Source organism: Daphnia carinata, chromosome 7, assembly GCF_022539665.2.
Source record: "Daphnia carinata strain CSIRO-1 chromosome 7, CSIRO_AGI_Dcar_HiC_V3, whole genome shotgun sequence".
Lineage (NCBI taxonomy): Eukaryota > Metazoa > Arthropoda > Branchiopoda > Diplostraca > Daphniidae > Daphnia > Daphnia carinata.
In genome coordinates this window covers 9183409-9207859 of record NC_081337.1, presented here as the reverse complement: position 1 = coordinate 9207859, position 24451 = coordinate 9183409, and the positions used below count along the sequence as shown (strand labels likewise).

At 42.4% G+C, this 24451-nt stretch overlaps 3 protein-coding genes across 7 annotated transcripts; all 3 read left to right on the top strand.

Annotated features, from left to right (window-relative positions):
• Positions 1 to 420: 420 nt before the first annotated feature.
• Positions 421 to 14656, top strand: LOC130690314 (protein sidekick-like). Of its 5 annotated transcripts, XM_059496123.1 has the most exons (33): positions 421 to 1103; positions 3500 to 3598; positions 4376 to 4552; positions 4650 to 4866; positions 5135 to 5314; positions 5422 to 5630; positions 5800 to 5950; positions 6044 to 6171; positions 6451 to 6555; positions 6838 to 6957; positions 7029 to 7184; positions 7290 to 7416; positions 7483 to 7964; positions 8048 to 8229; positions 8306 to 8432; positions 8500 to 8631; positions 8701 to 8886; positions 8954 to 9150; positions 9222 to 9431; positions 9509 to 9763; positions 9831 to 10062; positions 10138 to 10437; positions 10515 to 10911; positions 10973 to 11105; positions 11172 to 11409; positions 11486 to 11653; positions 11723 to 12041; positions 12106 to 12497; positions 12800 to 12820; positions 13064 to 13221; positions 13301 to 13466; positions 13534 to 13862; positions 13931 to 14656. In XM_059496123.1, exons 1-33 carry the CDS (start codon positions 1025 to 1027, stop codon positions 14171 to 14173), a joined length of 6615 nt encoding a protein of 2204 aa, XP_059352106.1. In that variant the 5' UTR covers positions 421 to 1024; the 3' UTR covers positions 14174 to 14656. The 5 variants fall into 5 exon arrangements, with proteins under 5 accessions (XP_059352106.1, XP_057369309.1, XP_059352107.1 ...); XM_057513326.2 differs by having other exon boundaries at positions 8500 to 8886; XM_059496124.1 differs by lacking the exon at positions 6451 to 6555 and having other exon boundaries at positions 8500 to 8886.
• Positions 14657 to 14968: 312 nt separating this feature from the next.
• On the top strand, positions 14969 to 18337 carry LOC130689834 (ADP-ribosylation factor-binding protein GGA1-like). The gene is made up of 12 exons (XM_057512770.2): positions 14969 to 15131; positions 15268 to 15428; positions 15492 to 15902; positions 15966 to 16185; positions 16250 to 16438; positions 16546 to 16620; positions 16679 to 16924; positions 16992 to 17381; positions 17480 to 17562; positions 17647 to 17730; positions 17810 to 17920; positions 17996 to 18337. Exons 1-12 carry the CDS (start codon positions 15098 to 15100, stop codon positions 18098 to 18100), a joined length of 2109 nt encoding a protein of 702 aa, XP_057368753.1. The 5' UTR covers positions 14969 to 15097; the 3' UTR covers positions 18101 to 18337.
• A 451-nt stretch (positions 18338 to 18788) lies between these two features.
• On the top strand, positions 18789 to 22803 carry LOC130689772 (uncharacterized). The gene is made up of 9 exons (XM_057512716.2): positions 18789 to 19447; positions 19529 to 19922; positions 19990 to 21046; positions 21120 to 21238; positions 21301 to 21370; positions 21435 to 21513; positions 21585 to 21760; positions 21831 to 22008; positions 22081 to 22803. Exons 1-9 carry the CDS (start codon positions 19290 to 19292, stop codon positions 22511 to 22513), a joined length of 2664 nt encoding a protein of 887 aa, XP_057368699.1. The 5' UTR covers positions 18789 to 19289; the 3' UTR covers positions 22514 to 22803.
• Positions 22804 to 24451: the final 1648 nt, after the last annotated feature.

Genomic DNA, 24451 nt, shown 5'->3' with positions numbered 1-24451 from the left:
GCCTTTCTTCACCCCAAGCGTGGAAGATGTGCAAGAAAGATCAGACAAATTTACACTCTAGCAGACTACAAAGAGTGGTATGTAACTATTTTCACAATCTTAGACAAAAGTTTCATTTGTTGTTAATAGTTTTTTTGTTATTTTTTTCGCTTTAAAAGGTGAATCTTTTCCCCATCTTGGCCATCGTCACGGCAGTTGCATTATCATCAAATGAAATGAGTCACATAAAGTATATTCCGATGAAAGCCACTTTGCCACTGCTATAAAAAAAAAGAAACCCGTAGGGCAAGAATCGTGTCTCTCGATTTCAGTTGGTATTTCTTCAGTTTCCGCCTCCTTTTTGGCTGCATTCCGAAGAAATGCAACGTTGCACAGTTATTTCGACACCAGGTGGCGGTGAACGAAAAACATACACTAAAGTCCCAGCACTCGACTCAAGGCAACCAGTTCGAGTTTGAGACGCGCGCGCATCCTGCTGTGTGTGTTTGTGAGTGAGGACGTGGTGTTGCGGATTCCTTGACTATTATACACAAAACGTGCTCACGATCGGGACGTTCTCAGTGTCAGCGTGACTCGACTGTGTGTTGGTTCGTTATTGGATGCCCGTGAAAATCCACGTTGGTGATCGCCAGTGTGTGTAACGAGGAGGAGGGAAAGTGGCAGCGGCTGGCCCACTCAAGTTCGCCCGTTTCGTTAGGGAAAGGAAGTTGGATTTACCCGCCGGCTACGGTCAGGTGTGACAGGGCCCTCTTTCATTCGTATCTACCACCACCCTCCTTACCTTAGCCGAGGGTTGTGCGAGAGACGAGAGAAAAAAGACCGTGGGAATGGTTTCTTTGTCATCCACAAGGCCAGAATGCTTCGTCTAGATGGTTTGATTCCAAAGTGAAATGAGGCATTCGAATTGACTTGATTTCCTCGTTGATTTCGCGAGTAGTAAAAAAATACTCGCACAACAGGACAACCACCAACCGCCAAGCCAAAAAAAACAAACAAGGGAAATCGCAGGAATACAACAATCAAAATGCCTCGCGTCAAGGCTCGACACCTGGGATTATTGCAGAGTGTGTTGCTGCTTTTCCTTTGTCAACACATTTCATCCGGTAAGAATTTTTTTCTCGTTCTGCCCCGTTTCTTTTCAAATAACACGATTGCCAACAAAAAAGGGGGTTGAAAGTTTTTTTTTCTTTTCTCCATTTCTTTATGGTGATTAATAAGAGCCACGACATTCTTGTTGAACAGTTTGTTTGCTGGTTAGTACGTGTCTATTTGGAAATAAACCATTGATTGGATTTAAATTTACGACCGTTGAGCCAAAATGGCGATCAAAGAAACTCAAAAGCTGCTGGAAAAAGGGCTATACACATTTAGTGCTGTAAATCCGAATGTCGTGCCTTTGAATGCAGCCCTCAATGCGGTGAAGAGTCGGGCCCAACGGTATACGGCTTCCGTTGTATACCAACCGCCCCCAGAACTTTTTTTTTCTTTTTCCATTTTGAAGCTTTATTCTCCATTTTTTTTTTTTTTTCCATATTTTTTGTTAGTTTCTTTCTTCGTCACTCGCCATCACTATATGTAGAAGGTCGATCAAGTGGATCTTACACTTCAGACTCTGCCTGAATCATCTTTATCATTAACATTATCAATGCCGATATATATATATATAAAAAGGCCCCCTTCCTCCTCGAATTCCTTTTTATGTGTGTTACTTTCTCCGGATGCGCCGCATTCCGCGTCGATAAGATGGATTACGGATGCAACGTCACAAGAAGAAAAAAAAAATACAGCACACACTCACTGACAAACACGAGAAAAAAACATTTTTCCTGGTGGGATTGCTTGATAGACCAGTCTTCAGGCCTTGACGTAGCGCAGGCAAAAGAAGGAAATGGAATCGCATTCTATATACCGGAACGGTTACAGGGATTTCTCTTATATTCTGTTTACGGCTGGATGAACGGTAGGGCTATTGGGAAACTTTGTTTGTCGGATATCCCCAAACCCAATCATACACTAGACGCACCACCTGGCGTTTTTCTTCATCTTATTGCCACCACAAGGGAAGAAGAAAAAGAAAAAAAAAATGGGGGGGGGGGGGGGACACAAAAAAAAAACATCTTGCATATAAAAGTAAAAAGTTGTGCGGTTAGCTTTGCGTTCATCGCGCAGACACACACGAGCAATATTCCGTGACCGAGTCAAGTTTTTGGTGCCGTGATTTTTACGTTTGGTGCTGCTCTCCCTTTCGTCGACGTAGGTAAGAAGTAGAAGATAATGGCCGGGAGATCGACGCCCCTAAGGCCAAAGTCAAGGGCATTATTTTGATTCTTTTCGGGTTTCTTGACAGGCCAACGTATAACATATAATAAGAAGAAGAGGTAACGACGGGGACCCCTCCACTCCCGGCTACCAATGGGCAAGGTTAACGATTTACTTTTTCTCCCCCCCCCCCCTTCTTCTGCTTCTTGCTTTGTTTTTTTATTTTGGAAAGCTTTTTTTCTTTTCGACCAAAAGACACAGAACCAGCGTCGACCCGAATCTCTTCTTTATCGTTTTGTTTGTTGTCTGTGGAGCGGAAATGGAACCACTTTCTCAAGCCACGAAAGGAGGAGGTTTTAGTCAAAGAAAAGAAAACTAGTGTCGGGTTTCCAGGAGGGAGGTCGAATGGTAGTTTTTCAAAAAGGAAAAATCGGGTAGAGATCCTTGTTAGATTGTTTCCAGTCAGACCGTATGTGGGCATCGAGGAATACTCTTGTTGTTTTTTTAAGACTTCCAAATGAATCTCTAATGAGGTGCAGTCAAATAAGATTATCATTCCTCTATAACGATCTCTTTCGACTTTATATGGCCATCTGGAATCTAGCGGAACGAGATTGAAATGTATAATGTAAACTATTAAAATAAAATAAAAAAGAAGGAAAAAAAACGGGCGGAGTCTCAAATGATGTCCCGCAGAGTTTCGACTGACTTGCCCGCCTTTCTTTTTATCCATTGCGGCTTTAAAGTTCTATTCGAGTTGTGATTGATGGATTATGGCCATCTGTACATCGAGTTTTCGTTAACCGAGTGTGAACCAAGTTTTTAGACACTTTGGGAAAACGTCTAGCTCGTTATTCACGACCAGTGAGACAACTCACGCTCGACGTTTTGTGCTTTTACTTAAAAAGTTGGACGCTTCTGGCGTTCCGGAAATAGGCTCTTGTTTTACTTGTCGGCTCATAAAAGCCACCGACTTTGTTTTCTTTTTGACGAAAAGCAGTATCTCAAGCTTTGAAACATGTTAATCACGTGTGCTGTTACTAAATACGTTTCTTTTTTTAAAGATAACCTCAGCCCCTAGTGATTTAATTGATTAATTTTAGTATGCCGATATTATCCACATCGGTGTTGTGATTTTTGACGGACTGTGCTGACACAGTTTTCGTGTATCTGATTACTCTTCATTTAACAAATTCAAAAAATAAATTTTCCTGTTTATTCAAATTCTCGTTTTCAACAGCGGATAACATGCAGTCGCCCCGTTTCGTCACCCAACCGTCGGCGTCGGCCAGCATCGTCAGCGAGGGCCGAGCCAAATTCCTGCAATGCCAAGCTGTTGGTGAGTATACGCCGCCGCCCCCACTACGTACTACACAAATGCACTGGCACAACCGAAAAAGACTTAGCACTAACTAATCCATTATGCTAGACCATCCCGTCTCCCATCATTAGTGTCTTTTACCCCTCGACGTAACACGACACCAGACCTTCTGCCTTGTCTCTCCTAGTGCTGAATGACATTCTCAAACCTTGTTACTCCAACTGATATTTTCGCTAGGGGGTAGATTTTTTTTCTTTTCCCTTTTTCATATTTCCTCGTTGAAATAGGAAAGGGGGGGGGGCAATTTCACGCCCCGTTCAGAAAGACCATTCCGGTTTGTATTGCATTGGTGCGTTATGCGTTGCCTGCTATTCAGCGGACAATAGTCACGGGAGGGGCTGACGGGGCAAAAGCTTGACCAGAAGTCCATAACGTTGGCCTGCGGGGGCACCAGGGTGAGAAATTATGGATTCCACCCCATGTTTACCCCTCGTACCAAGTCTCTTTTTGAAGAGCGGAAGGATTTCCGTTACCATTGACCATATGCCGCCGTCACTCCCACATCATTTCCGGCTTCTTTTCCTTAGCCTCTGTGTATAGTATATCGTATATCTGTCTGTCGTCTGCACTATCCCACCCCATTTGACTTTTTTTTTTTTTTTTGCTTTCCACCCTTTGCCCATCCGTGACCCCAACAATTGAAGTGGTGACGGATGATAAGCAAATTCACTTGTCTAATTCAATATGCATCGTTCGATTTATTTATTTATTTATTTTTCATTTTGTATTGCCCAGGCTATCCCCAACCGGAATACAGATGGATGAAGGACGGCGTTTTCCAGACAGACTTCTCCTCGGAGCCTGTTTACAAAATTCAATCTATACGGAGAGAAGACGCCGGCGTCTACCAGTGCGTCGCACGCAATGCTGTCGGCTCCATATTCAGCGAACAAGTCCAAGTCCTCGTCGCCTGTATGTCCAAAACAATACGCTTAGAAACATGACAACATTGTCTTCATGAATTTGTATGTTTGCTCTCTGGTTTGTCTCTTTGTCTTTCCCTCTTCAGACATGAGCCCTTTCAGCGACCAGGCAGAAACGTCTTTGACCATCCAGACGGGCGACGCGGCTGTTCTCGAAGTGCAAGCGTTAGAGTCTCAACCTAAACCGGCAGTAACTTGGGAAGCTGAAGATGGCTCTCCTCTTTATGGCCACAAGTACGCTATCGGTCCTGATAACCAGCTGGTCATCTTGTCCGTCTCCGAGAGCGACCAAAAACTGTACAGGTACGACAACACCAAAAACATGTCAGTTTCCCCTCTCCGATTCTTTGAATTGTTGACTCGGGCCTTTTTTTTTTTTTTTTTTTATCTTATCGCCAAGTGTGTCTTATCTATTTTGAATGTTGTTTTACCAAGGCGGGATAACAAGTAAGAAATCAAATATTTAAACTGGCCGAGTTAATGGGCGTAGAAAATCGCTTAAAAACATCTTTTGTATTGCTAATCGATATGATGATGGGACTGATTGATCGATTACGTGTAAATCATGCAGGGCCCACGTCACCAACACGCAGCTGGGTCAAGAGGAGCAGAGCGGCGGAGTTCGATTGGTAGTTCGCGGTAGTAGTAGCGAAACGGATGACGTGCCGGCCCGCATCGTGATCGCGCCCCGAGATACGGAAGTGGTTCGCGGGTCGCCCGTCACCGAACTTCATTGCATTGCCAATGCCAGGTATGTTTTTTTCTTTCGAAATATGACTGGAGGTTTTGGTTTATGATGGAAGCGGAAACTTTTGAAAGACGAACGAATAAAACAAAAAAAATTGTGATGCAATTCAGGTCGTTGTATCACTTGGAAACCTTGTGGTTTAAGGATGACGAGCCGATCGAAAACTCTGGAATCGGACACACATTCAACGATTTATGGAATCGAACTCTCTCTTTGCTCAATGCGGATCCGAGTCATTCCGGCCGCTATAGTTGCAGAGTTTCCACCAAGTCGTTGCGTTCGGAACCAGTCACGGCCGCCGCCAACGTAACCATTCTTGGTAAGTAACAATAAAACTTCTTCTGGCGATTGTCTCTCCACACACAAAACGCCTCAAGGCGTTCTTTTTGTCAATCCATTTTTGGGTTGCTCGATTAGCCAGTTGTTTCAGTTTCTCCCGCAACTCGTTGAAGGTTAACGTTTGACACTGTTCTTTGTTTGTACTCTAGAAAAACCCGTTCTGCTGGAGAAGGTTTCGCTGGAGACGTTGGGTGATTTCGGAAGGATCTCTTCGCTACCCTGCCGAGCCAGGGGAGTGCCCACTCCATCCGTCAAGTGGTACAGGAACGTCGTGGACGTGACAACTTTACCGGGGAACAAGTAAAAAGCCTTTCTTGTCGTTGTTTTATTGTTACCCCTACGTTATCCGTTACTGACGCGCTCTATCTCCATTTACGAATAATTGACGAACAGATATTTCGTGGCGGAAGATGGATCGCTAAAGATCCAGAAGCTGGCCATGGAAGACGGCGGCATGTTCCAGTGCGTCGCCTCCAATAGCGCCGGTCAAGCCACGGCTTATACCTGGCTCAAGGTCAAAAGTAAGTTTTACCGAGGACACAAAGGCTGTGCAAACAAAAGACGGGTTCAAAATGGCAGGATCATCATCTATTGTTTGTCCTCCCTGTGTGTTTGTGACTGTGGGGTAGTTATCCGTTTTTATTTATGCAAAGCTTTTGTGGCGCTGCACCTTTTTCTTAAGAGAAAATAGTGGTTTAATTATTAACCTTTTGTGTCCCTGAATTTCCTACTAACATTTTCTTGGGGCCATTATTTTTTTTTTCGTTTGGCTATCCGTCCGTCGTATTTTTTTTTTGCAGAGGATGAACGCGAGTCGGTCAAAGTGACCAACGTTGTCCGCTTACGACCAAACGATTTGCCCGACCGGAGCAAGGAAACTGGCTTTTATTCACCCAATTTCTTTGGTAAAATAATCATCACTAACACATGACTACGAAATCTTCTCATTTAATTTTCGCTGCTTAAAACTAACTTCATTAATTACTGTTAGTCGCCTAGTTTGGGCTGTTCTACTTGAACAAATAGTTGCATGTCCCTTTGGTCTTTTGTTTATATTAGCCCTGTCCGTTGGTTCCTCTTTGTCATATTCTCTTGCTGAAACCGGAATTGGAAGACTTAATTATGTTGGACTGTTGTTCATGTATTGTTGTTTTTTTTTTCTTATTGCCTTGTTTCACATGACGTAGCGTCTGCTCCTGTCATGGAATCACCACCGGAAAACCGGACAGTCCGTGACGGTCGTGATGAGACATTTAGCTGCAAAGCAGGAGGCGCCCCTACTCCTAATATTACATGGATCTTTAACGGTCAGCTGATTTTTAATTTTCAAACTAATTTATTGTATTGCAATACATTTTATTTCAATTTTAATTTACAGATACCACTGTGTTGGTTCCTTCTGGCCGCATTCAAATATTAGAAGATGGATCGCTATTAATTGCTGCCGTACGAGCCAACGACGCTGGAAAATACACTTGCATTCGGACAAACGAGGCCGGTAGCGTCGAGGATTCTGCTTTCCTTTCGGTCTTAGGTACGCGCAAAAGTGTGACAAGCCTGTAATCAGGTTAAGCAAATAGAAGAATGGAAGGGAGTATGATTTTCATATTTATTTTCTATTGTCTCGTTTCTCCGCCAGTGCGCACGCAAATAGTGCAACCACCAGTGGATACCAAAGTAATTCTGGGTCACGTGGCCACTATGCAGTGCAAAGTGTCCCGTGACTCATCCGTTTCATACAGCGTCCAGTGGCGACATGAAAATAAGTATGGCTGTCTATTTTTCACAGTCCGATTTGTTGTCGTTTATCTGACTGATCCAATTTGTTCCAGGGTTATCGATCCAAACCGGAGCCAGCGTATTCAAGTCCTTCCTGACGGCACGCTACAAATCGCCGAAGCCCGGGCGTCGGATGTGGGCAGTTACGCCTGTCACGTGACATCGGCCGGCGGTGACGATTCTCGCATCGCAAACCTCTACGTTATTGAACTGCCGTATCCGCCCAACGGAGTGGCCGCCACCCGTCTTGGCAATGGCAAAATGGTCAACGTCTCGTGGATCGCCGGCTTCGACGGCAACAGTCCCATCTCCAAGTTTATCATCCAAAAGCGCGTCGTGCCCGTTACCGGCCCAATACCTGACACGGTTAATAGCTGGACAACGGAAGTGGTCAATGTTTCGGCCGACGTCCGCTGGATCGACTTGCCTTCACTCAAGGCCGCCGCCGCCTACCAATTCAGAGTCAGTGCGGTCAATAGCGTTGGAGAGGGGCAACCGTCTGAACCCAGCAACCGAGTCACTCTACCACAAGAAGGTAATTAATTATTTAAAAGAGGAAAAAAAAGAATGATTCCAGAGACAAGTTCCTTCATTATTTGATTTCTACAAAACTATCAGCTCCATCAGGACCGCCAGTGGGATTAGTTGGATCGGCTCGTTCGGCCTCTCAGATAATGATCCAATGGCAGCCGCCTGAAGAAGAACACCGCAATGGAATGATTACCGGCTACATGGTGCGTTATCGCCTGCATGGTTATGGTGACAATAGCCCGTGGTCGTACCGCAACATTACCAACGAAGTAAAAACAACAATTTCTTTATTTCACCGATTTGTTTTCGTTTACCTATCATTTTTTATTTCTTTATTTTCACCAGAATCAACGGAATTATCTGATTGAGGATTTAATCACTTGGAAAGATTACGAAATTCAAATGGCTGCTTTTAATCGAATTGATGTTGGCAAATTTAGTAAATCCATTACGGTCAAGACGCGGGAAGGAAGTATGGAACACACAGTTTTTTTGCCTTTGCGTTATTGGTTTGCTGAACCATTTTTTTTCCCCCCTAGCTCCGGAAGCCTCGCCCACTCAAGTGAGAGCGGAAGCCGTCAATTCGACAACTATCCGGGTGTGGTGGAAACCGCCCGATCCACAGCTCATCAATGGTATCAATCAGGGCTACAAGCTTCAAGCATGGAGAGGTAACATTACATTTATTCAATGCAATTTGCCGACAGATTTTAATCCAAGACGGTTGATTGACCTATCAGGTGATAACCCAGTTGCCGAGAAGACCGTAACTGTCCCCCCGAGTCCATTTGATCCATTGGCGGAACAAACCGCCCTTGTGGATGGTGTCCAGAAGTACACCGAATACCAGATAACGGTTTTGTGCTTCACATCGCCAGGAGACGGGCCCCGCAGCGGCCACGTGACGGTTAAAACCGCTGAAGATGGTATAATGACATTTGTAGTGTAGTTATCATTAAAAACAAATCAGCTAACCACCAAGTCTTGTTGTAGTTCCGGACGAGGTGTCGAGTCTGCGTTTCGACGAGATCAGCGATCGCTCAGTCCGCGTCTCGTGGTCCCCGCCCGAAAAAGACAACGGCAAGTTGACTGGTTATACCGTTCGGTGGTCTGTTAAAGACATGCCTCATACTCTCAAAGTGAAGAATGTCACTGCCGATCTTAGCAACTTGGTCGTCAATAGTCTCCAGGTACTTAACATCTTGTGCTACATTTTCAAGTATTTGTTTCGGTTTATTCGAAAACTTGTTTTCTCAAACAGCCAACGACCCACTATACTTTTGAAGTAGCTGCGTGGACAAGTACTGGCATCGGGGCTATTAGGACAGCTACTATCCAGTCCGGAATCGAACCTGTCCTTCCAGGAGCACCAACACGATTGGCCGTCTCCAATATTGAGGCATTCTCCGTCGTCCTTCAGTTTACGCCCGGTTTCGATGGAAACTCGTCAGTCACCAAATGGACAGTTCAGGTAGCAATCAACTTCTTTTCTCATCACGCAATGTTTCGCTTTTAATTCATTTCTATCATATTTTCGTGAATATGCAGGCCCAGTCGTTACGTAACAGCACATGGGACACGATCTGGGAGGTGGCTGATCCGGAGGCCACCACAATCACAGTCAGAAACTTGACGCCATTCATGGAGTATGCCCTTCGGCTCGTGGCTAATAACGTAGTCGGCCCCTCACCGCCCTCTGAGCCGACCAAACGATTCCAGACCATTCAAGCCCCTCCGTCGCACGCTCCATTTAACGTGACTGTGCGCGCCGTCAGCGCTACCCAGCTGCGAGTCAGATGGACGGTAACAAAAAAAAAAAGAAAACTGCCTTACGAATTTAATTCTAATCGATAAAATTTCTTTCGTGCAGCCTTTGCAACAAATTGAGTGGTATGGCGTCCCCCGCGGATACAATGTATCCTACCGCCGATCAAACGTCGACACGCCGCTCGACGCCGTCAGCATCGAAGACCATAACGCCAATTCCTTTGTTCTCGAGGATTTGGAAGAGTTCACCATCTATCAGGTGATCGTCCAGGCTTATAACGATGTCGGCACGTCGCAACCCAGTCCGCCGGCAACTGAACGCACCCGAGAAGCCAGTAAGTGTTAATGGCTCAATTCGATCTTTTTACTGTCGTGAACTTCAACACCGATTTTCATTGTTCCCTTTAAAGCTCCAAGTTCGGGTCCAAAGGTTGTCTCGGCTAACGAGACATCGTCGACTACGATCGTTGTGCGTTGGAACGAAGTTGACCTTCTGCACCGCAATGGCATCATCGAAGGCTATAAAGTGTATTACGGAGCGCTCAACGTTCCCTTCCGCTACAAAAAGGTTCCGAGCAACGCCACTTTCACCACCACCCTAACGGAACTGAGAAAGTTTACCCAATACTCCATCCAAGTTCTGGCTTACACTCGTATCGGTGACGGAGTCCTCTCGATGCCGCCTGTAGTGGTTCAAACCATGGAAGATGGTAATGCTAATATAATAAACCCTTGATTTATTTGGGAAGTCAAGTTGTAACAAAATGTAACCGTTTGACGATCATAGTTCCTGGCGTGCCGTCCAATGTGTCATTCCCTGATGTGTCGTTCTCAAGTGCTCGCGTCATTTGGGACGTACCAGCGGAACCAAACGGCGAGATTCTTGCCTATCGGGTGACATATTTCATCGACTCGACGCAAGCAACGAATACGAGTAAAGAGTTTGCTCCTTCGGATCGCACGTACCGTGTCACCAACCTCGAGGCGGAGCAGTTTTATATGTTCCATATTGCGGCTAAAACATCATTGGGCTGGGGCCAAGCCGCACGTGCCCTTGTTTACACAACCAATAGTCGTGATGCTCCTCAGCCTCCATCAGCGCCGCACGTCAGTCCTTCTCAAATTCAAAGTCAACAAATCACGTTTAGCTGGGCTCCTGGTAGAGACGGTTTCGCTCCTCTGAGGTATTTTTATTTTCTTGTATTTTTTTTACGTTAATGAGCATAACCGTGTTTTTGAAATTAGGTATTACACAGTTCAATACCGAGGAGACTCCAATGGGCCATGGCAGACCGTCAATGAACGTGTAGAACCCACTGTCACGTCCTACACCGTACACACATTGAAACCGTTTACAGCATATCAATTTCGAATTCAGGTCAGATCTTTTTGTTACGTTTAATTAATACTATTCATAAATAACGTGTTATATATATGGGGGCAGGCTATTAATGACATTGGGCCAAGCGGATGGAGCTCCGAATCGGAAGTAGTTCGAACGTTGCCTGCTGCTCCGGCGGCAGGCGTGGCTTCCGTCAAGGTGATTCCGATAACTACCACTAGCGTGAGAATAGTGTGGCATCCCCTGAGTGAAGATGCCTGGAACGGTGATGCACACACGGCAGCCTATCGAATCGATTATCGTCAAATCACGGATTTCCCAACACCTGCTCTTCTTCAAGGTAATCATTTACATTTATATCTGTGTAGGTTTCATCATGAATAAGCAAATGACCGGTGTGCTTTTTTAAACCACAGGTGGTGGTCAAAAAGAAGAAATTTATGACGGAAAAGCCTCGCAGATGATTTTGAACGACCTTGTACGAGATCGAAATTACGAGATCGTTGTCACACCTTTCAACTCCCAAGGCCCAGGTCCTTCTTCTTCCCCGACTACGGTGTATGTTGGTGAAGCTGTACCAACCGGTATGTCACAGTTTATTTATTTGCTGACAGATTCTCTCAAGTTAAAAAATTTTTTATTCTTTTGATCAGGTGAACCACGTGAAGTGGCTGCTGTCGCCACCACCCCCACTGAAGTTCGTCTGACGTGGGTGGCGCCTTTGGCCAGCCAACAGAACGGCGATCTGCTCGGTTATAAAATCTTTTATTTAGCAACGAGCCAGTCTATTGATAAAGAAGAGATGGAGGTCGTGCCTGCTTCGCACATAGCACATTCGTTGCCGTTCATGGATATGTTCACTGAATACCGCATACAAATTGTAGCCTTCAATCCAGCTGGTGATGGACCCCGATCGGTACCAGTGACGGTTCGCACCTTACAAGGAATTCCCGGAAGCCCTGGTGCTTTAATGTACATTCGATTTATTATTATAGCGATACTTGAAATGGTGATAATTAAGTGATTTATCAATCAGGTTTAGTGACATCACCATGAACAGCATGAAGGTGAGCTGGGAAGAGCCCAAACAGCCCAATGGGGAAATCACCGGCTATGTTGTGACATACGAGACGGCCCAACAGGATGAAACGTTTAGCAAACAAGTCAAGCAGAAAGTTACGACCACTTGGTTGGTGGTGGGCAATCTAGAGGAAGAGGTCACTTACTACTTTTCCGTTCGAGCTTCTACCTTCGATTTGGGACCCCCCTCCACTGGTAATGTGACAACTGGGCCACAGGAGGGCTCACCTGGACGTCCAAAAGATCTGCTGATTGCCCGAACGACCTCGTCCGTCAATTTGCAATGGGAAAATGGGCCTGTTGGTAAAGGCCCCATCATCGGCTACTACATCGAAAGCAGAAAGAAAGGTACATCACGCTTCCTAAAATAATTAAAGGTTATGTCTTATCTCTGTTGGTGATGGTGTCGGTGGCAGTAGTCCCAGTTTTGCTTTACTTTTTAGTTTCAAGCTTTGCGAAACCCTATTTTGGGTTTCTCAGTGCTTGAATCTATGTATTCTACCAAGTATTATATGTTGGCTTTTAAATATTTCTCTATTTTGGTAGCAATCTATCATTCTTTTCTTTTTTTTTTATTTTACGGTTTCCGTTTTTCCATCTTATATATACCCTCTTCTTGCCCATTCTCACTGTTGTCGGCACTGTCGCAGTGGTGGCGGACTGGCAAATCAGTAAGTGTTTTACAAATCAATTTTATTCGTTAATAAGAAGTTCCTTCTTTCTTATAATATTATAAACTTTAATGCTCTTTCATTTCTACAGTTTTGATGGTCCTCTTTGTTAGTCTTCGCTTAATTCTAATACCGCTCTTACAAAAATGCATGCTGGCTTTTAAAAATGAAGTAGAATGAAGTGTTAGCTGTAGTCATATCTAAATGATGCAATAATTTGACGATCCTTCTATGAATGCGCAGAAGAAGATCAATGGCAAACGGTAGCACGGACCGATCAAGGACCCATGCGAGAGTACAGCGTCTCCTATCAGAATCTGATGCCCTCTTCCTCATATACTTTTCGCATCGTTGCATACAACAAATTCGGTATCTCTTATCCGGTGTACACGCATGACCCTGTAAGTATCAATTGATTCATCTCACTTTACCATAAATTGGGCACAGGCGATAATCATAATTTTGTTTGATTTGCCATAGTTCCTGACGCCCAGCAAATTGTACTTGGAATACAGTTACAGTACTCACCAAAAGCCTTTCTATCACCAAACGTGGTTTTTGGTAACGCTAGCCGCTGGCTCAGTCGTGATTATAACACTGCTTGTGGCTGTCTTGTGTGTCAAGAGCAAAAGCTACAAATATAAACGTATGGCACATAGGTTCTATGCTTTTAAAATGGCCGTCAATTTATCGATTTCAATTTCCGCAAATAGATGAAGCCCAAAAGACGCTTGAAGAGTCACTGACCAATGAAGAAATGGGCTTCGCGTTTGAGATGCGGCAATCCAAACGAACGGGAACAATTGGGCGAAACACGCTAAGTCGCCGTTCGGTGGCTGGATCAGTAGGAGTTCTTGGTGGTGGAACGTTAGGTGGGGCTTCAGCAGGCCCGTCTGTGGTCGGCAAGCCACCTCCGCGTCCGGCGCCCTCTTCAGTAGCTTACAATAGTGACGACGAGAGCGCTCGAGGGGGCTACGATGAAAACCCTGACGATAGCAGCTTAACAGAGAAGCCATCGGAAATAAGCTCGACAGATTCTCAGGTATAATTTATTCATTCGGACTACACTTTATTGAATACTGACTCAAAAATCTATTTTGTATTTTCCAGGGTTCTGAAAGCGAACCAGAGAGTGAACGAGGAGAGCCACACTCCTTCGTCAACCACTATGCAAACGTGAACGATACTTTGCGGCAGTCGTGGAAGAGACAACGACCCGTCAAGAATTATACATCGTTTACCGACTCTGAGCAAGAAGGGTCCACTGTAGTCAGCCTTAATGGCGGACAAATCGTTATGAACAACAAGGCTAGAAGTCGAGCACCGCTGCCCGGCTTCTCTTCATTTGTCTAGTTTTTTTTAAATTCACATTTAATATTTTTGAACGAAAAGTTTCGATTGGATTTTTATGTAAAAGTTTTCTGACTCAAACTGTGAACCACATCACAGGCAAATGCTTTAATTCTTATGATGTTGATTCGCCGTATTGCAAAGCGTTTCCTATCTCACCTCAATACGTCTCAGTTGAACACGAGCCGCAAACTTTACTTAACTTTTACATCACACAATTTAACGTGAGCTCCCATGTTATGGTGAATTGTGATCAGTTGTCCCTATATTTTGTAAAAAGAAATCGTTTGTACCAAATCGTCCATCGATTTAGTGCCTCTATTGTCTAGTATCAAACTGCCTTTTCGAATTGTTCAACGTCACCAAAATGTAACTGACTCCTGGATGAATGGATTTTTCGAATTTTGTGCGTGTGTGTTGCCGTTTGGTCTGTATGGTTGTATGTTGCTGATGTTGCAGCTAAATTATATGATCTCTTTGACTCAATGTGTCGCTTTTCTTTCTGTTTGGAAACTTCCTAAACAGTCTCATTGGTTTGTATTGCCAGAGATGGATGTATTGGGAAGGGGGACGTATTGTGGAAAAGGGAGGAAGTTGAAAGCGGAAGAGAGATATCAAAATTGTGGGAATGCTCGGTTTTTTTTGTAGCCCTTGGAACGACATATAAATAATCAAGTCTTAGGAAAAATATCGTGCAAAACTGAGATAGTTATAAGTTATAACCAGTTTACGCAGGAAAAAAACAACAGGGCATTTGAGGGGCGAGTAATATTTCACCGAAAAATAGAACAGGCACCATTGGGCTGACTTGTGACGAAGACAGCAGTCGACATTGAAGCTGTCATCTATCAGTATTCAGTTGAAATCGCAAAGACGTCCGGGACATTACGAAAGTTTTAGAACTATTAATATAAAACATAAAACAAAATGGCTTCTAATAATTCGCTTGATACACTTATTGGTAATATATTTTAATCGTCTTTAAATGTACAAAACATTTTCCGAATGGCAGATATCAACTGAAATAACTTACATGTGAATCAAACAAAAACAAAAGTTTGCCACTTTATCGTTACCTACGTCTTTATATTTCACAGTGAAAGCAACGAACCCTCTTGTAGATCAACCCGACCCCCTGGATGTTGCTTCATTTTGCGAAAGGGTAACTCATGAATCTGATGGGCCCCAAGTAGCTGTCAAACTTCTAGCATACAGAATTCATTCCCCTCAAGAGAAGGAAGCACTTAATGCCTTAGCAGTATGATAATATATTTTCTTTCTAGCCACTTTTTTATTGATCATGTATTGTATGTTGTCTAAGCTTTTAGAGCAATGTGTCAAGTCTTGTGGACCTTCATTTCATTGTGAAATTGGCAAATTCAGGTTCCTCAATGAATTGATTAAACTTGTATCTCCAAAATACCAAGCTCACCGAACACCTATTCATATCAAGCAACGTATTCTTGAAATCATCTACTCTTGGACAATTGACTTAAAATCAGAACCTAAGATTGTGGAAGCTTATGATATGTTGAAGAAGCAAGGTGTTATAAAAGAAAACCCCACTTATATTGGAACCAACAACATTCAGCCTGTTAGCCCTGCGCCAAGGGAAAAGTTACCTTTTTGTGATAATACAGAAAAAGATGCGTTGTTACAAAAACTATTAAAGAGTAAAGATCCCGAGGATCTACAAGCAGCAAATCGCCTTATTAAAAGCATGGTTAGAGAAGTGAGTATGCTGTTCATTGAGGTAAATATTTAGATGAAAGTCTCATTTTTATTGCCTCCCAAGGAAGAGAATCGAATAGAAGCTGCAAGCCGACGACAACTGGAAATTGAGACGGTTAATAGCAACATCCGCTTGCTGGAGGAATTGTTGGACAATTTTGAAGCAAATGGTGCTACAGCTGAGGAAATGGAACTGTGCAAAGAATTGGCCAGCAACTGTGATAAGCTGCGCCCAAACTTGTCAAAACTGGCTACGGAAACTGATGATAAAGGAAACACGCTAGGTTTGTAAAATGAAATGACAACATCATTACATTGCTGTGTACTGTAATATAAATTTTTCTATAGCTGATATTCTACAAGCAAGTGACGAATTAAGTCATGTCCTAGAGCGTTACGAAGTATTATTGCGAAAAACCGAACAACCCATTTCCCAGGCCCTTCCACAAAGAGCAAGCCTTGACCTGCTTGATCTTGGGCCTGTTGTACAGCCTCAGCTTTCACCTCTGAGCACGCTCGACGATCAGTTACTATTAGGTTTGGAAATATTATCCATCTGTCAAGTAAAGGCTTTCCCAAAAATTTTGGTTTAGGTGTACTGCTCTCTGTAAGAAGAGAATAATAGTTTAACGTTTGGTATTTAGGGTTGGATGATTTCGTCCCTGTGTCACCTTCCCTCAATCTTTTACAACCCCTTAAACTTGATGCAAATGCTTCTGGTAAGTCTCATCTATTAGGAAGCCCTATCACAAATGAAAACTTTTAACAAATTCACAGGCTCAACTCCTCAACGTACTCCCAATGCAAAAATTGTGGAGGAAGTAACTGCGAAACCACGCGGCCTTGAAGACCTGGATGTCCTTGGTGAAGCCCTGATGAAGCAAAATCTACCCACAAGTGCGAAGCATCAATCAAGTTTCCAAAAGTCCGTCGAAAGACTTCCGCTGAATGAGTTGGCAAGAAAAAAAGTGCAAAATGAAGGGAATACTATCACAGAAAGTAAAACCCCTAACAGTTCAGTTCGTATGTCATAACGTCGACTCTGTTGAACTTATTGTTGATATACTTAGAAATTCTTTGTTTTATAAAGGATCAGCAAATGGTGAATACGCGCCTCCTTTAACCCCTGCCACACCATACATTCCAATTGAATTTGATTTGCTAATGCAGAACACATTGTCTGCCCCAGTCAAACCTTTTGTATCTCCTCACCCTGTTACGCCAATAGCCGAGGCTTCCAGTGCGTTACTTGTACCATTGACAGATACGACGATGAAACAGTTGGATGTGTCTGTCAACAAACCGTCCCGGCAAGACAATGATGTTTCTATGTTGGATACTGGTATATCGAGTACCGAAAATAGCCTTGGAGGTAACGATGATGTTCAGCTTCTACATAGTCCTCCGATCAACACCGTTGCACCAGCCATCGCCCCAAGCTTGTCGGATGTTTCATTGAAACTGGAAGAGATTAAGCCCAGTAATATATACAAGTTGTTTATTTTTCCTAATGAAAGGGATTGCTTTCTTTTTTATACCTGTTTTAATGTTTTCAAAAATTTTTGCATCGTTGTCCAGGTGCTAAGAGCCCAATATCCCTTTTGGCTCAAGAGGGTGGATTGAACATCAGCTTACACAGTGCATCCGCTAATGTTCCAAAGGTACAATTTTTTTTTCCTACGATTTCGTCATTGTTCAATAACTACAACATATTTATGATTTTTTGCATCGTTTTTTTTTCAAAGAATATTTCCGTATTTGTGCTATCTGCCACTAGTCGTAGCGCATCACCGCTGTCCAATTTCACTTTTCAAGCGATAGTACCAAAGGTAAACTAAACAAAACGAAAAAAAAAAATAGTTCATCTATTAAAGCAATAATTATCATTTAACTTATCTCAAATTGAAGGGGAATCGAGTAAAGCTTCAATCTCCGTCTGATAACAAACTACCTGCGTTCAACCCTTTTCTCCCACCACCTGCGATCACCCAAGTAATGTTAATCTCCACCGCCGGCCTGGTAAGTTTACAATTTCCTTTATGGGTTATTCGGGTTCTCTCGTAGTAATAGCTAAAGAGAGATTTTCATCAACAGAATCTCATCGAGCTTAAGTACGTTGTGAGCTTCGACATGGACGGTGAAACATGCACTGAAATGGGAAGTGTAACAAATTTAAATCTTTGTCTCGATATAGTTTAGATCAAAAGAATTTATGTTTAAAATGTTTTTATATTATTTGTATTTGAAAGCGTAACAAGTATTTCAAGTTTTTTGCTTATCGTTTAAAAGTATCTTTAAAGTATTCTGTGGCATTGCGTCAGAAGTTTCTCGTTTCTTACGATAAAAAAATTGTTTACTTAACGAGTAGTCGCTGTAGTACAATTCCTATTGTTTGCAGACTCGTTGAAATAAATGCTACAAGAACGAAAATTTAAAGATCCTAGACGCTACCTAAGGATTTTTTTTGTTTTAAGTACTCCCGTTTTCTAGAACATTTTATTTTCGAAACAATTGAAAATTCCATCGATTTAAACTTGCAACTCATCTTAGTCTAGCCCACAATTCCATGGAAGCCCCGTTACCAAAAAGGCAACATTCTCGACGATTATGGTGGTGACCCTGAAGACTTTAGTTCGTGCAACCGATAGATGATGTACATCCACGAACTTGTATTTTATTGATAGACCCCCCGCCCCGCAGCCTAAAAACAAAATGAAAAGAAAAGAGAGAGAAGCCAATTTCACCTTTGCCTACCATCTGACCGTGAGCCAATTTAGGCGGCTGACGCAGATGGCTGATTTAACTGGGTGTCTATCGAATAATTGAACGAAAGTAGTGCAGAAGTGTCCGCAAATCGTTTTCTTGTCAGACCACGTTTATGTTAGTTCCGGTGGTTAATGCAATTGCCAACGCAACGTGTGCGTTAGACGTCATTTTGGCCCGTCTGCGAAACAAATTTTTAAATGCAAGGTTAGACGCAGCCAAGTATAAGAAGTGGCGAAGTGAAGGTAACCGAAAGATGTATAGAAAGCTCCAGTCACTCGATCCCTCAGGCTAAAGCAGTCTTGATGGCCCGCCCAGAATAAAGAGAAACCAAAGGAATTCTGTTCAGGTTTTTCCATAGTGTTGGGTGCGTCAGATGGAAGCGGACGTACGGTTTTTGAAATGGCTATTTTTACCGTTGACCTGCCTACCTCTTTATACATAGCGGCGAAAATGGGAATTTCGTAAATGGTGTGAATGCTGACAAAGACTAAGGAACGCATTGTCTTAAACCTTCTAAACTTTGTGAAGTGTGCTTAGCCTAGTTTTGGCCTGTGTAACCTTTCACTTTTGAATTCAAAACGCAAATGGGAGTCCTAGTTGTCCGAGACGAAAGTTGTTAATCATGGCAAAATCAAAAGGTTCGATTTTTGCGCTCCTCGTATTCGTCCTAGAGCTACAGCAGATTGTGACTGAAACAGCAAACTCTTCGTCGCAATCTGTCACCTCCAGTACTGAACTGTTAGCATCACCATTATCATTCCACTATGCTTCAGTCAATCCGTACGTTTATTTTCCTTTTGTCTTTTTTCCCCATGTACCATGATATTTATAAATTTTTTTAAATTTGCGTTGATCTCGTAGGCCAAAAGAAGACAAGTTCCATATTCGCAAATGTTGTGGCCGGGGTCAAGTGTATAATTTCAATTGGGAGGAAGAAGTGGTTGATCGTAAAGAACGGTGCGTAGAGTATTCAATCACAGCCTATCCACCATCGCCGCATATCGAACATCAGCAGCAGATTTTCTTTGGTCCCGAAAAAAACTGGCCGCACCATTATACCGATGAAGATTTTCGAATTGAAACGGGATTTCCAAGCAATTGTACGGAGTTTCTATTATTACAGCGAGATGTGTTTGTGGCAGACCTCTTTTATCCGCTCGCGTCTGGCCAACTGATAGTGCCTCATCGGTTTTGGCTTTTCGCTAGCAAAGATTACTGCATCGAAGACTATTTTGAGAATGAAGATTTCACCAAAGTATGATTGATGTTGAATTTCTACCAATTACATTTTAATCTATTGTTATTAACTGTCATTTGTTTAGGGTAGAAGAGTAGCGATTATTTGTAGTTCGCATGGCCAATCCTTTCCCACAAGCGCGATCGATGGCCGTGGGAAGCTGCAGTTAGACTTTGTGCAATCAACACCCCCTGTAGAATTGTCCGCTATGGCCGGGCGTACGGTGATTCGCAAGTGCTGTGATCCAAATGAAGTGTTTTCCATGCAACTTCATTTATGTGTAAAAAATCAAGGATTTAGAACACATTACTTTGACAACCTTCAAGTCACAGGAAACGATGAATTATTCTTTCATATCGGTTTGCCAAATTGCGTCGAACCAGCATATCGGTTATCAACCGCCAACTTCCAACTGGCTTCAAATGGCAGTATAGAAACTAACAATGGCGATACGAATAGTGAGTCGAGTGACCAACTATTCGCTACGGAACGTTGCATAGAAGACGTGGTAGATATCGATTATGCTGGTTTGCCCGTGGTTTCGATCCAAGCCTTTTACTGTGGAGATATGCAGGCACTTGAGTTTTCAGAACATGACTATCCTGTTGATTCCGGTCCTTTTTATGAGAATGATCGCAATGAATCTGACAAAATTAAAACACCTAAATGTTGTCCACCTGGACAAGTGATGGACGAGCGGAACATCTGCCAACCATTAAGCACGCTAGATGAATCATCTGATAGCGAATGGACCGTTTCGCAGGCCTTACACAGCTACCTCTTGAACACACATCATATTGCCACCATCATGACTCCCAATAACTCTCTCTCCTGCCAACTAACTCGTGTGGGATTAACCGATGATAGCTGGATAAAACCAGTATTTCAATCCGATGGCGAAAACGAACTTCTTCTTTCAATTCATTTTTACATTGAAAATTACTGGGACCTCAAGATAAAACAGAAACCTTTTTGTGTCGACCTTGCCATTTTTCGCGATGACAAGCAAATTTTCCATCATCCATATATTTTTCGCTGTACGTCTGATTTCCATGTGTCAATTTATTACCCAATCCTTCACTCGATTTCGGTAGCAAGTTTATTATTGACATTCATCATTTACTTTTTTGTTCCAGCAACAGGTAACAGTTTTGCACGTTTTCTTTTCGAGTTACTAATACTAAATTACGAAATTTTCAAATGGATCTATTTTAGGTTCAGCGAAATTAGTTACATCAGGCTTGGGAGCAGGGAACAGAAGGAGCAGGATTTCAACAATGGCAATGATGCTGACCGGTCGCATTTTGTTGTGCCACGTCATTACTCTAGCATTAGTAAATCAATTAATGTTCCTAATTTATACACTCCCAAATTTTGTACTTTGGTTGGATTACAGGCGTTCATTTGTTTAACAATTGCTCAACGAGAACACATCAACGCAGCTGAAACTTCATGTGTTACCATAGGTAAACAAATTGTCAGTACAATGTATTGTTCATCTTCATCTTAGCATTTTGCATTTATGAACAGGTTATATTACTTATGGTGCATTAATTGCATCATTTGCGTGGTTAACAGTGTACTGTTTTGACTACTACCGTATTTTCAGGTAACACGATCCCGCTCCTCTTTCAATTCGGCAATTTAGTAATCATGTGTAACACTTTATTACAATCATAGCGGCTCATTCAAAGTGTCAAACGAAATTCTATTCATCCCCTATTCGGCGTTCGGTTGGGGTGTACCAGCATTTGCAGTAACGGCTGCTTTAATTGCGCAGTTCCAATCCAAACAGCTTGGAGTTCCCGACACTGCCAATCCCAATATAGGTCTTATGAGCTGCTGGTTCCCTGAAAGTTCGTATTCTTCTTGGTGTGTTAAGCAGTTTAATGCCAAATAACTGAACGAATATTAATATTTCGTTAGATGGGAATTCAGCACTAATCTTTTTCTATGCACCTGTTGGCTCTCTTCTATTGATTGACATTGCATGTTTTCTATCATTGCTCTTCAATCCCAACCTGATGCACTGCTGGAAAAAGAAACAAGGATTGGCAATACGGTCAAACAAAAGGAGCCAGAAAGGTTCAAGAGAACAGCAAGAGTAAGCTCATTTCATAACAGTTCTCTTATGCAATGTACTATTTTATGTTTGGCAACTCTTTTTCTCGTTTAGTTTTAAAATGGCACTAAAACTTTTTTTCATCACCGGAATCCCCTGGGTCATTGAGGTTGCTGGTTGGCTACCTGTCTATTTATATGGCGCATCAGCGGTCTTCAAGGATAATTCTCAACTTCAATATTTCTTTTACTTTGGAAACCTACTTAATTCTCTGCGCGGAGTCGTCATTTTCATAATTTTTATTCTTCTACAACGAGACGTTCGTCACTACCTGACGCTCCGTATGAAAAGAATTTTCAACAAACGTTCTTCTCACGGTAATCGCCTCCATCGCGCAAATACCGACGGAGGCCCTTCAATTTCAACTCAACAATCAACCAATAGACGAATGTCTATGATGACTTCTCAGTCCTCCATTACTTTGGACGGCGGAGGGCATCACATTGGTGAATCTCAAGTGGGATTCGTTGAAGTTACCATTATGTAACGAGTTTACCAAAACTAGTTTAGCTACCGGGTTGACAACATGATTCGCTACTGTGAAATTGTAAGTTGTTACAACAACAAAAGGACTTCATAATATAGCACTTTATGACAATTAACGAATTAAGGTTTTTTGTCAGGGTTTATAATTTTGTTACTTTTATTCAGGATGTGAGAAGTAAACATTTAAAACTTCCCAATACCAAATCCAAGAGAAACTCAGTTACACTCTTAATATTATTATAAAAACTAGAAACAGATATTCCCGTTTTAAGACCAAGTGCATTACTCGAAATGGGGAATTTCGGCAAGTCTCAGAATTCAATAAAACTTATCCTTGTTACCCATTAACTCTCATTTTTAGTTTACCATTTGTTTCTGGAAATTAATAGAGAACATGCAACATTATCTAATTGGGATCGGCCCCCAATACCTACATACAAACGGAAGATGCTGTATGGCAATCCATTTTACCCCCCCCCCTCCCCCCCCCCCCCCCAAAAAAAAAACAATTTCGGCCCCTTTTTTCTATTTCACTGCTATCGCCATCTACCGGTGGGTAGCAGTAAAACAGAAAGTAAAGCCGATATTTTTATTATATTTTGTGGGGAGGGGGAGGGGGGCTGGTTAAACGGATTGCCATAAATTGCATCAGACTTACCCGTTCTTCAACCCAAGTGTGCATATGTCTTTCTTTGACAATTATTATTTTGCTACTATGTTTGGTAAACTGCAATTATGCCCAATATTTTTGTCTTTGCATTTTAGGTCTACTCTTAGATGATCTATACCTTGTCCTGTGTTCTAAAGTGATCTGCTTTCACAGCTACATTTCTGTGTTTTTTTCCATTGGGTTATGGTTCTGAATTGAGGCAGGTATATCTACTCTTAGATGATCTATACCTGGTCCTGTGTTTTAAAGTGATCTGCTTTCACAGCTACATTTCTGTGTTCTTTTCTGTTGGTCTATGGTTCTGAATTGAGGCAAGTATATCTATTATGCTATGTCACTGAGTACTATAGGGAAGGGAATAACTGAAATTGAATGAGATCTATTCTGATTCTCCTGATATCCATCTCAACAGGTTTTTGTTTGCTTTTCAACATCCATTTCATAGTGGGATGTGTGGCTTTGATTAACATTGCCATAAAGACTATGAAAATGGGTGTGGTATGGAAACCCAGAAATGGCATGAGTTCAACATGGACTAGGTACTTCTCGGTTTTTTGTCTATCGAAAAAGTATTTTTAATGCTATTATTTTGCATTCACAGAATTTTAGCGGGGCATCAAGTCAAGTCTGGAAGTGTTACAGGATGGAAGAGTGAGCCTACAGTTGAAAAAACACAGAGTGCATTACCATTAAGGTATGAGGTACAGTAATAGAGTATGCACATTGTCTAATGAGAAGTACCATCTTGTGTAAATGAATCTTGTATAACAGCAATCCTTTATAGTTCTGTCACAGCTAGAAGCCTCAAATAATTCTGCTTCTCTTGCTAAAGAACAACTTGTCCTTTACGTTCAGAGTGTTGGTGAAGCTGGGTACTTAAATGGCCCTAAAGATGTTTAACTTCGCTGGCGTTGCAGCGGTGAACATCATATATGGACTCTTTAGGTATGAAAGGAATTTTCTTGAACGACGAAGCATTTCTCCTCCTTTTTGCCAACTATGTCTAATCAACAAAAAAAAAAAATTTATCCAATAGGAAAGGATTTTCAGCATACTGGGAACACAACTATCAACAATGCAACATTCTACGGGTGCTATTTTATCATTCAAGAGCCTTATACAATGATTTTCATCTGCAATTTGTATGTCCTATCCCAAGCTTCTGCCAGAAGTTGAATCTATAAGTCATGTAAGTCACATGAGCAACTATTGAGATGCTTAATGGTGTTGTTTTTCTTTTCCCAATATAGGTTCATAGTAACATTGGAT

What these genes read in the sequence shown, in the direction of transcription:
- LOC130690314 (XM_057513326.2), top strand. Translation starts at nt 1,025, where the DNA reads ATGCCTCGCGTCAAGGCTCGACACCTGGGATTATTGCAGAGTGTGTTG. An exon ending in ACCGCAACATTACCAACGAA is followed by an intron (nt 8,230 to 8,305) that starts GTAAAAACAACA and finishes TATTTTCACCAG; the next exon opens with AATCAACGGAATTATCTGAT. An exon ending in GGTTCAAACCATGGAAGATG is followed by an intron (nt 10,438 to 10,514) that starts GTAATGCTAATA and finishes TGACGATCATAG; the next exon opens with TTCCTGGCGTGCCGTCCAAT.
- LOC130689834 (XM_057512770.2), top strand. Translation starts at nt 15,098, where the DNA reads ATGGCTTCTAATAATTCGCTTGATACACTTATTG. An exon ending in TTAAAAGCATGGTTAGAGAA is followed by an intron (nt 15,903 to 15,965) that starts GTGAGTATGCTG and finishes TTGCCTCCCAAG; the next exon opens with GAAGAGAATCGAATAGAAGC. An exon ending in TGATAAAGGAAACACGCTAG is followed by an intron (nt 16,186 to 16,249) that starts GTTTGTAAAATG and finishes ATTTTTCTATAG; the next exon opens with CTGATATTCTACAAGCAAGT.
- LOC130689772 (XM_057512716.2), top strand. Translation starts at nt 19,290, where the DNA reads ATGGCAAAATCAAAAGGTTCGATTTTTGCGCTCCTCGTATTCGTCCTA. An exon ending in CTTTTTTGTTCCAGCAACAG is followed by an intron (nt 21,047 to 21,119) that starts GTAACAGTTTTG and finishes GATCTATTTTAG; the next exon opens with GTTCAGCGAAATTAGTTACA. An exon ending in GGTTCAAGAGAACAGCAAGA is followed by an intron (nt 22,009 to 22,080) that starts GTAAGCTCATTT and finishes TTTCTCGTTTAG; the next exon opens with TTTTAAAATGGCACTAAAAC.